General features: G+C 37.0%; 1 protein-coding gene across 1 annotated transcript; it reads right to left on the bottom strand.

Moving 5' to 3' along the window:
- Nucleotides 1-2,062: 2,062 nt before the first annotated feature.
- LOC149528875 (homeobox-leucine zipper protein HOX32-like) lies at nucleotides 2,063-9,007 on the bottom strand. The gene is made up of 20 exons (XM_089809642.1): nucleotides 8,880-9,007; nucleotides 8,669-8,768; nucleotides 8,256-8,551; nucleotides 7,390-7,549; nucleotides 6,147-6,253; nucleotides 5,955-6,045; nucleotides 5,767-5,862; nucleotides 5,577-5,690; nucleotides 5,391-5,474; nucleotides 5,097-5,252; nucleotides 4,907-4,981; nucleotides 4,711-4,817; nucleotides 4,435-4,627; nucleotides 4,073-4,261; nucleotides 3,852-3,932; nucleotides 3,568-3,702; nucleotides 3,075-3,400; nucleotides 2,860-2,965; nucleotides 2,607-2,756; nucleotides 2,063-2,466 (listed from the first exon to the last, which is right to left on the bottom strand). Exons 3-20 carry the CDS (start codon nucleotides 8,459-8,461, stop codon nucleotides 2,320-2,322), a joined length of 2,523 nt encoding a protein of 840 aa, XP_089665768.1. The 5' UTR covers nucleotides 8,462-8,551; nucleotides 8,669-8,768; nucleotides 8,880-9,007; the 3' UTR covers nucleotides 2,063-2,319.
- Between the last annotated feature and the right edge of the window lie 4,564 nt (nucleotides 9,008-13,571).

Here is a 13,571-nt window from a genome sequence, read left to right as displayed (position 1 = left end):
CGATAATTTTGTTTGTCTGATGACCTTTTCCTCTAAAAAAAAATCCTTACGGCACAATTTAAGCCACTTGAAATGATGACTAAGAAAATTATACTCCCACATTCATATTTCTATCATTAGGATCAAAGTTTTATGATGTCAAAAAGTCTACGGAAATTTAAAATTCTCGTCCAAAACATCCAGGCCAAACTGTAAAAAGCTGTTAATACACAAAAATGACTGAGCACAAACCAATTGCATTAAAAAATGATGCTAACTTGTGTAGTTTCCAAACTCTTTATCATCTTATAATAATTTAAATGATACCTATGAATGACGTTTAACAACAAAATCAATGAGTGGTACAAACTCGTTATTCTTCTTGTCTAAAGTGAAAGAGACTAGGCATCTAGTGTCAACCATGATCAATCGAATAATTACAAAAGCTAACGTTTGATGTTACCTTTTTCCTTTATGTTAAATTTAGTTACTTGAATGGCAATTATCCTAGTTATCATCATCTTGCACAAATGACATTATTTTCTTAGCTTTTAAATTGGATTTCGATGGACAAATGCCCTCGTATATAATTGTGTAAGTATCGTACAATAGAGAAAAATGCAGCAGATAAATTGTCGATATTATCATTACTTGCTTCGCGAAGAAATTTTGGTAGCCACACTGGATACAAGGACAGACTCATTTATACTTATTTTGGAGCCATCACATTCTATCATCAGTGGGCTTTAAGAGCAGATTTCAACATTTTTTTCCTTCAGACTCTGTAACTTACGACGATAAACCTCAAATCTCTCTTTAAAACACAGGACTTCACATTCTATCAATTTTGGGTATGAACTAGATTTCTACTATTTTTCTCCGTAAGCTCTCTACCATACTGATCATGGATCATAAGATGTAATCTAATTCGTAATTGCAAAAGCCCATACACAATCCAATCCAAAATAAGCAACGTCAGATTTCCATATTTTCAGATTAATAAATTCTTGGTTTAGCAACAAAGTGGAACATCATGTACAGGATCTAGTCTCTTCAAAACCAACTTATCTCAATCAAAATAGGACATTAGGTGAGAATGGACAATGTGTTCCTTAAACGAGTTGGAGAGCCAAAGACCTTCAAATGCCCAGTTGTTTGTGTCCATGAGTCAGGAAAAGTCATTTCGAGTGTTGCTCCATCAAGAAAATTTCTTGAAATACACAACAGACCTTGTGAACTGAACACATTCCCATTAGAAATGGCGAGCACTAATATTCAAGAGTAGATCACAAATTACTAGATCTTCACTGGTACAAAATTGCGGTAATTTTACACTATCGCATTAAGCATCCTGCTCAAAAAGAATGAAGTCAACAAATCTGAGGATTAGGAAAATAAGTGTCCATTCCACATCAAACCACTCCTATGTTTCATTCACGTAGTGATGCCCAAATCACTCGTGTCCAATAAGAACGAGTTGCATCACTGATTGATATTCATCCTTAATAGTAAACATTATGCAATATTCCTGTCAGTGTTTGTTCATGTTAAAGCAGAAAGTTGTTTCAACACAATCAAAAGTTATACTATTTTACAATCAGAGGATTTAGTAGCGAGACATATTCATAAGCTATAATCTTACATTTGCCATTAGATAAAGCTCACTTCAAATAAAAAGTGGCATCAGTAAGCTGCCAAATACCAATCTAAGCAGAAGTTCAGCTTCTTTTTTGAATCAAATTCTCAACTAATAGCGTGAAAATCACCAACAAGATAATGCAATTAAGGCTCTCAAAAATGATTTTCATAAACCCAGTGACAGGAATGGAATATGACATTTAATCATATTAAATTATAAGATGCATCTTGACCACCTATAAGTACATAAAAATGCAGCTACTTAATTGCAAATAGAAAATAGGTTGTCATGTTAATATGAACCCTAAGTTGAGATGAATCCAACTAATCAATAGCAATGCAACCAAAGCTCCTGGTAAATTACTAAGGAAATGATATATCAGGTGATCCCAACTTCATTCACCCATCCAAATTTAACCATTATCATGTACCAGAAAACCATGGGTAGATAAATAGAGGTCATATTTATGTTATATAACTGAAAGCAAAACATTGCAGTTTCATGAAAATTCTCTTTCCAAGCTGAGTCTTCAAATATAAGAAAATGCAACCACAGTGCTGCATTGGCAATCCACCATCCAGTTCTTTAAGTGCAGAAGTATTAGTCTTTAGCTATACAAGCTTATAAGACGATAACTTAACTGATAATTTAAAGTTCCACAAAACTGAGAATCCATCTACTATGCTGCATTAACAATATGATCACATAAAAGACCAACTCATAAACATGAAAACCACACAGTGGGTGCTGTCTTCATCATTGAGAACCTTCCAAGCTATGGCTCGATCATATGACACAGGCCTGCCCATACTTGAAACACATATCCCAGCAGGTAGATAAGCATAACCCTGTCCAAACATGATTTCTGAAATCAGTTTAAGGTTTAGAAAAAGATTATAACTTCAATTTCAGTCTTGTCAACAAAACAAGCATATAGATCATATCACACAAGTTGAATGGTGACCAACAAATTAATAAGAGTAAATACCTGTTGCATAATTTGCGTAAAATCAGTGCAAAGACTTTTGCGTCCATTTTCATCTAGTATTTTGTCCAATGATATATCTTGCAAAGCAACCAGTGTGGTCTCTAGCATATCCAGGCCTGCCTGATTTGCAAATGTGAAAACTGGTAGTGACTGCACATTGGCCACCATTACAACCAGGTTCAGTATTTGACTGATAAAAAAGAGTGAAAATGCATAGCGATACTGTGATATGGTTTTTGTATGCAATTCATACCTTCAATGAACAGCACATGATTGCATCTGAATGGTGCCAGAGCATTTTAAGTAAAGAGTCACTTGCTTCACAATCAACACGAAGGAGATCTACACCTAGATGAAGTCTGGCAACATATGACAGATTCAGTTTCTAGTGCAAAATGTCATTGCATGATGAAGCCCAAAAACCTATACTAAAAGGTAATCTTTGCATGCAGAGATCCCTACCCTTACCTGTAGCTATGACAAATCCAACGTGCTAGAGTTATAGCTTCTGGAGTGCCTGGAGGTGGCCTTGGCCCTATATGTGGATTAAACCGTGATGGAGCTAGTGCCATTGCAACCCTCTGGACAGATGCTACAACACTACGAACATATTGTCGAGCCATAGCAGCCACATTTTCTCTCAGGTGATTTTCATATGTAAACTGAAAAGCAATAGTTAACACAGATCTCAAATTTGAGTTTGCTCCAGAATCACCAGAGGCTCTAGTTCCTGTTGATCCAACCTCCAGAGCAGAAGCCAAATCCAATGTACGATTTGCACCAGCAGATACATCCTGAATCATGAATGTAGAGAAATTTAGTCTCCATGATATTCCAAAATAATAGTGCATTTTTCATTAATTGAATCTCTATAGGTATTCCATAATAGTTAGCATTACTTTTAATGCACACTTGAAAAATCAGTGCTCCTAGTGATAAAAACTTGTAGAATGGACTCAACTGTTCGGGATTCCAAAGGAATAACACGAAAACCAGAAGGGAGCAAAGGAGCATCATCAGCAAATGATTCATCAATTGGGGCAAACACCAGTTGGGCACACGCACCAGCTGCACTCTCATCAATTCCACTGCAAAGCTGTCCATTACAAGTTCCCATTGCATCAATTGAAAGAGCCACAATAATTGTCCTATTAATCTCTCAAGGTAAGGTTAATATTTGTTGATTGCAAATTTTCCATGGCGGGATGTTAATGGATTCAAAATTACAAGTTCTTCATTGAGTACCTGTAAGAGAAACATATCTCTAGACAAGACAGCTTCTTCCTGTGTTAGCCCATGTCCTTCCAGTTTGATAACCTCCAAAAACTGCATTTGTAATCTTGTCAGGGACTAAATGTTTTTGCAAATAGATAGAGCCCATAACTACCCAGAATTCAATATCTTGTAAAATACAGAAAAAGCTACATTTAAAAACCAAAAGCCAAAAAACCTCAGTGATTTTATACCTCCTCATGTTCCACTGTATGTGCTAGGGGGAGGATCACTTGACTCCCTGAAAATCCCCCTGACCTTGATCCTGGAAGACCATAAGGACCTGCCTTCAATGCAGCTGCTGAATAAGCATCCATACTGCAATCTGCCCACTCTGATCTATGTTCGCGTAAAAAGCGAACCAGTAATGCTGGAGGGACATTCTGCACATTAAGATTGATATCCTTTACTGTATAATGTAAATCCCGTGGGAAAATATTTCTATTTGTACATACATGTGAAATTTATCCATCAACTAAATCAAAGTAGTATAATGACCATCATTTCAAACTGTAACAGAAATTTATTGGTCTTAGCACCAAAGTGTGAAAAGAACCTGTAAGAGCATAGATGCCTTAGCACACAAGATGCCACCACCCAAAGTTGTGAGTCCATTTGAAGAATTAACTTGGGATCCAACAAGCTTGCTGGGAGATGAATTAATAACAATAGTCACATCCTCAATCCCATCACTCCCCATCAAAGACCAACCATCATCCGAAAAACCATTCACAGCCTCATTGAAACCCCTGCATTAATCAAGAATGCATTAGATTTCAAACAACAGAACTCAGAAATGAGAGAGGGTGCCAACCTTGATGAATTACATTACCTGCTTAATCTCTGGCTAAATGTCCTCAGAACAGCTGGCTCCCTACCCCAGCCAAAAACTACTTCACCTGTAACCTCCTGTGCAATTTGGCGTAGACGGCGAAGTGCCTGATAATTCAGACTTACATTAGTAAAAACATTTGAAAACAAGTGGTTGATTGTAATAACAAAATCTGAATATTGGCATCCATCCTTACAGCAATTGTCGTCTTTTGGGCAAGTATAGTGGATGACTCATATAGAGGACGCAGCACTTCAGGTACGCTCCAAGGCTGAAACATTAGAAAATTCAATTCAGTGAAAGAAAAAAAATCAAATATTGTTCAGCAAACGTGGAAGAGAGACAAATAAACAATGAGGCACTGCTCTTTCAGAGACAATCTGTACCTCTAAATCCATATGGTCAACAATCCGAATTATGGAACCACCACCCTCACAAGGTCGTATCAAATATCCACTGGGAAGCATTTCAGCTCTCACAAAGTGTGGCACAGGTGGCATGCTTGGACCTCCTTGTGTGCTATTTAAGGACCTTTCACAAACCTTTCAAAACATAACAAGTTATTAGTGATTAGTTACTGGAACCTATATTGCTCGTGGGGGGGGTGTGATGTTGAACAAGATAAGTGGATATTTAAAAGAGTGTTGAACTTTAGTAAACGATTTCCAATTCTCACATACCACAAGACTGCCATCTTCCAACACTGTTGTGTATCTCAGAGTCCAAAAGTCTCTGGCAGAAGCTAAAGTAGTGGGGGCATAAGTCTGCAATAGAAAATATAGATAGGAAATGTTACTTCATTGACCCCAACATTAAAGATTAATTTTATTAGAATCAAAGGAAGGCAAGGCAAGGAAATAGCTTACCTGCATGTATAAAAGCTCAATGGTTCCACCATTTCCAGTAGGAAAGGCAGTCAGTACATCAAGGCAGCGGCAATCCCGAAGCCAAGATGGGCGATCTTTAAGAATCTCTGCAACCTGAATGAACTTATTCAGTCAGTGGCATACAAGCTAGTCATTACCAGGCATGCATAAAATTCTATTGGGCACTCACCTTAGTAGGTTCCAATCCTACAAGACCACAAGCACGAGCAGCTACTCCAGTACAACTGTGAGAAATAGCTACAATTCCAATCGAATCCGGACCAGGCTGCAAAAGAGAAAACCCAGAGTTTTTAACAACATTGATTACAAACACTAGCAAGCATAAAATCAGCCTTTACAAAAAATATTGTCACAAACCTTCATCCCAGGCATCTGGACCCAATCGACAGCAGTTCCTGTAGCCTTTAAAAGGAACTCTGCCAAGGTCTCCTCTGCAATAGACAGGAGTCTGCCAAGTAATAGAAATAAGTATTCACCATTCTGCCAACCAGAATTTCTTAAAAAACAAAAACAAATTACAAATTCCAAAATTCAGCATGTTGCACGTACCCAGCGGGACTAGCATCCCTGAGGGGATGCTGAGGTGTTGGGTTATGTTGGTGCTGACCGCTAGTCACCACAGACTCACAGCTTGTATCTGTGGTGGCCACAGATGCCTGCAAAATGGCATAAGTCAATAAGTATGCAGTCATACTGCTGAATCACATTCAAATTCATTGCTCAAACTGTCCATTCACGGTATGCATATCCCAAACCAACAAAAACCAATTTTCTTAAGACTTTTAGTATAGAATTTCAATAAAATTGTTTAACAGGCCATCTACAATACTTTTTGGATGTCTAAAACACGGAAGTGCCAAATTGGAGTGCGTCTGTTCCAACAAAAGAGCAGATCCATATTGTAGCATTGAGTAAGGTTAGTATAGTTCCCTGTGCTCTCTCATATCACCACACTACGGTGAATATTGATAGCTATCATTATTCAATGCATGGTTTCCTAAAGTTCTGAACAGACTTAGAGCTTGTATCTTCTAATTCCAGATCAACTGAGATCATTTGATTGGCAGTTTATGTTTTGATTTTATTCATGAATCTTAGTCCGAAAATGGCCTAAGAGGAATCAAGAGTAAATTGGAACCCAAATTATTCAACAACTAAACCCTTGGTTCCAAAATCCTCAAAAATGAGGACGAGCTCTAGACTCCCAAAATTGTATCCACGTACATAATGTTGATCACAGTTGTTAGCTTTCAGCGAAACATCAAAACTTCTGTTTCGGCAAATGATTAAATCACATTCCCTCCCAAAGATGCAACACAAAATTATAAGCAACATGCAAAATACTCTGATGACTTATGATCAGTATTCTGTTAAACACTAATGACCTTTGTTGGATCAGCCACGGGAATATAATGATTAAATTTTGGAAGGCATTGTAAGTAGTTCAGAAAACCTGTAAAATGCTAATATGATCTCAGGCATTTGGTTTAATTTGAAAGAAAGTGAATTTATAAGATTTTTTAGTCACTTCTAAGACCTGAGGTGAACAATGTACATGTCAGATCACTACAACTCACTCTACTTGAAACTTTAAATCCACAGCACAGTCGTCTCTCTCAAGAGGAAATCTAAGGCACCCATTTCTATTTGATTTTATTGTGGTTTCTCTCACGTGAAAATATCGGCTGGTCATGGAAAGAAGAGGTCGCTATATGCATTTGATCTCTGATCGTATATAATGCCAGAAATAATGAAAAATAGCATGAATGCTGCCTTGAGGATTGTTTCTTACATTCTGCAGCTGTTGTCTCATATAGTTATTCTCGTACACCAACTGAGAAACTTGTTTCTGCAGGCGATCATTCTCCTCCATGAGTAGCTTGTTCATCGCAGTCAGCTTTCTGTTAACAGTCTGTAGGCGTGATGCCTCCTTCCTCTGTTTTTCTCGACACCTACATCACCAAAGTCAATGGGACTCAAAAATTCATCAGGGAAACAATACCTGTTATCAACAACAAAACCCTCGTACAGAAAGAAACTGAAACATCTTCAACTCCGTGGCAACATTGAAAGGGACTTAGAATTTCAAAGATACAAGAGTCAAGTTACCCACAAAGGTACCAGAGAGATATGGCACTCTCATTCCAAGGGCAAGTCTATAACAATACATATCCCACGACAACGGAATTATGAGACGGAGCTTATACCCTAACAAGGTCACTCAGATACCTATAAAAGAAAACACCTGCATCCATTTTGACAGCTTCGCTGCGCAATTTAAGCCCCCAACCAGGATAATAGCCCTACATTTAAGAAACGGTTACCATGGAACTAGAATTTAATCTACTTGAACTCATTCTCAAGTGAACTACAACTGAAACAAGCAACACAATTAAGGGTACCGCCCTAATGCCATTTTTCAGGCACCTACAGACTACGAGTGCAAATAACCATTTCTGCAGCTATGTTTGAAATTTTTAGCCGGGCCAGCTAAGGCAACGCATGCTGCTCAAATCCCACCACAGAAAAAATGCACATGTCCCACATTTTTACTTGGGTTCAATGTTCTCTTAAGTAAAGAGAGACTAAAACAAGTTGGGTACACACAAACATTGTCATCCAGGCATCTGGAAAAGAAAACGATGATCTATCAGATACCTGCGATTCTGAAACCACACTTTAATCTGCTTGGGCTCAATATTAGAAAGAATAGGACACTCCCTAATGAGCTGCTGCCTTCGGATAGAAGTAGGCTTGGGACACTCGCTGTAAACCCTCTCCAGAGCCTCCACCTGCTCAGAAGTATAACGCACATATTTGCTGGTATCCATACTGTTCTTCCCCTCCTTATTCATCACTGCCATCTACTTCAAGCACCCACCCAAAAGAAATAAGAAAACCGCCTGAATGCCTTCGAAATCAAACTTAGCAGCACTCACCACCCCTCCCCCTCCCTGCAACAACAGAAAAGAAGCAAGAAACACAAAACCATTTTAAACTTAACTGCAGTTAAGCGGAAAGAAACAACACAAACATAAAAAATAAACCGCCATTTTCCACTACTTTTTCACCTGGTGATGTCTTGTCCTCGGCCCCCTCCACAAAGAGAGCCGCCCTTCTCCCACATCACAAGTTATACCGCTGGATTTAGCAGAATGCAGGGTATAATAGCTGTAAAAACCAACACACAGTATCACTGCCTTCAGTTGACACCAGCATTAAAAACCCACAGGACAACTGCAAACTGTATGACGAAATAACTCTACGAAGAAACAAACGTACCAGTAAACGTAATGCACTACAATGTAAGTAATACTTCAGCTGGGTTGTGCGGAGATTTGTTTGTTTTTGGTTTGTGACAAGAAATCTACTGCCTAGTTAAATTTAGGTGGTTAAGAAAGGCGTGCGTTAGAGATAGAAAGAAAGAAATACGCCCTATGCCATGTATGTGGTGGTATCATGATTGATGTGGGCCATGGTAGCATGGCATGCCTGGCCTGCGCGTGCATGGATGCGGCCATGCGTAATCATTGCATTGCCATGGCATGGGATGACATGGAATGCCCATGGGAAAACCTCTGCCTTGTGTTTTACCGACACATGGTCATTTTGTTAGGTTAAAAATTGCTGTATTGAAAAGAGAAGTGGATAAAACATTCTCTTTTCTTGTCTAGTATCAGGGTTGAATGATAATTTAGCGGGAGTTAATAATGGAAATTGGGGGTTCCAACATATCCTTTGTCAGAAATTTAGCGGAAGTTTGAAAGGGATGTAGGGTGTCTTGCTAGTGTATTTATAACTGTTTAGTGCATTTATTAGATCTACTTAAGACATGTTTAGTGTGGGCTCCTAGTTTTTTTTGTTTTATTGGACTTGAGACAAATTTTAAGGAAATTTAAAGTTTTTTATGAGGTAATAATGTTCATGGTGATGGGTATTGGCTATAGAGCATCAAAATTGTCTTGACAAGACAAATTCTTTACATTTAATAATAATAATTAAATTAGAATTATAATATACTTATATTTAAAATTTTAATTTAATTATTAGATAGAAAATATTATTTTGTGAGGGTACTTATGAATGCATGTATAGTCATTTTGGTGAGTTGAGGAGATTTTTTATTATAAAGTTTAGTGTAAGAGAAATAGAAATAAATAAATGTTCTTTTGTAGTTCATAATATAGATGGTCTTCATATGTGTCTATGGTGTATTATAGTGTTATTGCACTACAACTGAATCTTGCATACCTAATGCAATGCCCCACTTGAGAATCCTTGGGATTAAGGATAAAACATACACTAGCATAGTATTTTTGTTAAATTCATATGTAATGATTGCAATCGGAAGTCAAACAATTATCGAAAGATTCTCAAGTCTGTCATTACTCTCAAATGCTTACATTTTTCATCAAGATGATTCGCATACAAGGTTCATTCCATTAACCATAGTTGCATTTGATGTGGTGTTCATTTTAATGCCCAACTACAAATTCCTAGATGATTAGTAATGAAAGATCATTTCTAGTTTAAAACACAATCGAGAATGAGACAACTTAATCTGACTATCTTAAAGTGATCGATAGTCTATATGTTTTGAATTGGGAAGGTACAACTCCCAAATGGGTATCTGAAATGCCAATTTCCATCTTATGAACATGTCCAAAAGTGTCCATTGTTTGCAAAATAATGATTTTGCTATGGAAAGTCATCTATGAGAAAATACCAATTCTCATTTGACAATATGTTGTTCCCAAACAATAATATCCAATTCAAAGCATTTTGTCATAGGGATTTCATAATTAGCCTAAAATGGGCTTTTCTCTAGAAGCTATAACTTTCACATCCAAACTTTTATTAACTTTATTAAAAAAGTAGTGGAAATCTCTCTACAAGATCTACGACATGGTAAACCTAAAACCATCTCAGACTATGATCATTTTTGACACCACACAAAGGAATCCAACATAGCCTAAATAACTAGTCACAGTTGCTAAAACATGCAATGGGCATGTTCTGAACAAAAAAGAGAGGGCATGTCGACGCCAACATATGACATGAAATGAAAGATAACTCCACACTAGGGAGTACCATATACATGAATATCAAAGTGCATCATCAACTCAATTACAAAGAAAATACATAAAATTAAAGCATTTATGTCATCTATCATTTCAATTACAAGTTCCAATCAATCTTATAAGAGAATTGTATCATGGAGTACAAGTACAATATTAAAGTCAAGAGGACAAGATAAGGAGGGATAAGTCAACAAGATCTTGCATCTATAATATATATGTCAATGTTCTATGATCCCCAATAATAGAATAGGTAGCAATCTCTTCCAACTACATGGACCGGAAGGCCTATCCCATCATGCTCATGGAGATAATGACCCAATCACATAAAACATAAGACAAAAGCATCTAAGTTTTACACACATGCCAAAAAGTGCATGACATAAGTATTGAATGATCATGAATGCAGTGCAATACATTACGTTACCGGTTAGAACACACTAAAGGATAGTTGTGTAGAGACTCTAGTAGAGTGTAATTATTTGGCTCATACTAGCCCAAGTCGCATATAGTGGTATGAAAAATCAACTCCCTTAGGATGCCTCACAATATGCCCTTGGAATAACTTTCATAGAAGACTGGCTACAATTTGGTCACATCATCCTTGTATCAACTCCCTTGGGACATGCAACTACCATTTGGATGGGCAGAACTCAAATTTTACATTAATTTTTAGTATCCCATGGTTATTAATTAGTCATCACTTGTTTAGAACCTCTTTGTGTTATCTTGTCAACCACTTTCAAGCAAGGGTAGATGTGAGAAGCCACTCCACATGTCCACTCGTACATACCCTTTCTCAGTATACAACAAGTGCAATAAAGTAATGCAAAATCCCAAACTCCCAAAAATCCAATAAAATTCAAGCTCTAGACACACATGCAAAATCTAACAACATAATTAGGTAAAAACGCTCATTTTTAAACATCAATACACATAAATACTCATGCCCATCTAACAGTTGTGATGTGGAGCCTAATCAGACTTGGAGGTTGATTTTCTCTCACTTTATTCGATGTGGTTCCCCCCAGATTATTACTACAGGGGTTTGGGGGTGGCCCCCTCAAGATAGGGTCAAGGGGTAGCCCCCCTTGCGAGTTCCTAAGTACAAGGTGGCGTCAAGGGGTAATGCAGCCTCACAAGAGTTTTCAAGGGCATCACCCTCAAGTGCTCAAGTGACTTTATGACTGTAAAAGGTGTCAGCTCCTATTTTTCTATTAGACAACTTATTCTTGCCCTAATTTTGTAAGCGGCAAAAAGCTTGTATAAAATGGCTTAGGGTTAGGGATTTCATTATGTATGATGAGATTATAGCTTCTTGCGGCAGTATTGAGCTATAAGGGATTGTGGATTGTAATCACTAGATGATAATAATATTGGACTTGTTGTTGGTGGACATAGCCAAGGGATTGGGTGAACCATGTTAAATATTTATGTCTTGTGTTCTCTTCTATGCGATTTATTATTTTGTGATATTAGTTATATTTGCATGTAATTGTTATTTCTATATGTGATTAATCCTAACAAGTGGTATCAGAGTGAGGTGTCATCATTATATATTTTTTAGCTATCCTTCATAGGAAGGTCTCACGATTGACTGGGAGCAATGGCAAATGAAGGTAAGCTAAAGGTTGAGAAGTTTAATGGGAAGAACTTTCAATTATAGAAGATGCAAATGGAGGATATCTTTGTCTAAAGGATTTATTGTAGCCATTGGAAGGAAAAACCAAGAAACCGATTGCTATGAAAGATGAGGACTAGAATATTTTGGACAAAAAGAAACTTGGAATATTCATTTATGTATGGGACAATCAATAGCATTTAATATTACAAAAGTGAAGATGATAGAAGATTTGATGCAAACCCTAGCAAGGTTATATGAAAAGCCCTCCGCTTCAAACAAGGTATTTCTCATGAAGCATTTATTTAATATGCAGATGGAAGAAGGTGGATCTCTTTCAAATCATTTAAATTAGTTTAATATGGTTACTAGTCATATATCTTTTGTAAGTGTTAATTTTGATGAAGAAATTAAGGCTCTCTTGATTTTGCGTTCTTTACCTAAAAGTTGGAATGGCTTGGTAATGATTGCAAGTAATTTTGTTTCTAGATCTAATACCCTAATATTTGATGATGTGATTGGTGTTATTCTAAGTGAGGAAACTCATAGGAAAAGCTCAAGTGGATCCACATCAGGAAGTGTTTTGAACATACAAAGTAGAGGCAAAATGACTGAAAGAGGAAACAATTCTAGAAATCGTGGGAAATCAAGAGAAAAATCAAAGGGACAAAGGTCTCAATCTAGAGGACCAAGAGATTTTTAGTACTATGGAAAACCAAGGCATAAGAAGAAAGATTGTTAGACTCAAAAGAACAATAAAGGGGACAAACAAGAAGGGAACAAAGAGGCAAATGTGGTAAGTAATAAATCCGAAGATGATGCTTTGCTTCTTTCTTTAGAAAGTGTTGATGATTCATGGGTTTTGGATTCAGGGGCTTCATTTCATTCCACTCCTTATAGAGGTTATTTTCTTGATTATGTCCAAGGGGATGTTGTGCTAGTTTATCTATGGGATAATGAACCCTTTCAAATTGTTGGAAAGGGAAAAATTAAGATTAAGTTGCAGAATGGGAATCATTGGCTACTACAAGAGGCAAGACATGTTCCAAGGCTGAGCAGGAATTTAATTTCAACAAAGCAACAAGGTGATGAGGATTGTTGTTAGAGTAATTAGATATTTCCTAATTAACTCTAGTTCACTTAAGCTAAACTTTAGGCATCTAATGATTAATTCTTTTATTAATTATTATGATGCAACCTAGGTTAGATCTTTTTAGGGTTTTGGTCTCATTTATAAGGATGATCTCTCATTGTAACATCTAATTAAGATTAATT

Source organism: Cupressus sempervirens, chromosome 11 (assembly GCF_028749045.1).
Source record: "Cupressus sempervirens isolate cs-2001-9-10 chromosome 11, ASM2874904v1, whole genome shotgun sequence".
Taxonomy (NCBI): domain Eukaryota; kingdom Viridiplantae; phylum Streptophyta; class Pinopsida; order Cupressales; family Cupressaceae; genus Cupressus; species Cupressus sempervirens.
The sequence above is the reverse complement of the archived record's forward strand: the minus strand, read 5'-3'. Positions and strand labels throughout refer to the sequence as shown.

Coding starts and splice junctions, on each gene's coding strand:
- LOC149528875 (XM_089809642.1), bottom strand. CDS start 8,461: ATGGCAGTGATGAATAAGGAGGGGAAGAACAGTATGGATACCAGCAAA. Junction 5,253..5,390: donor TGGAAGATGGCAGTCTTGTG/GTATGTGAGAAT, acceptor ATGTTTTGAAAG/GTTTGTGAAAGGTCCTTAAA. Junction 3,401..3,567: donor TTCCTTTGGAATCCCGAACA/GTTGAGTCCATT, acceptor TTCATGATTCAG/GATGTATCTGCTGGTGCAAA.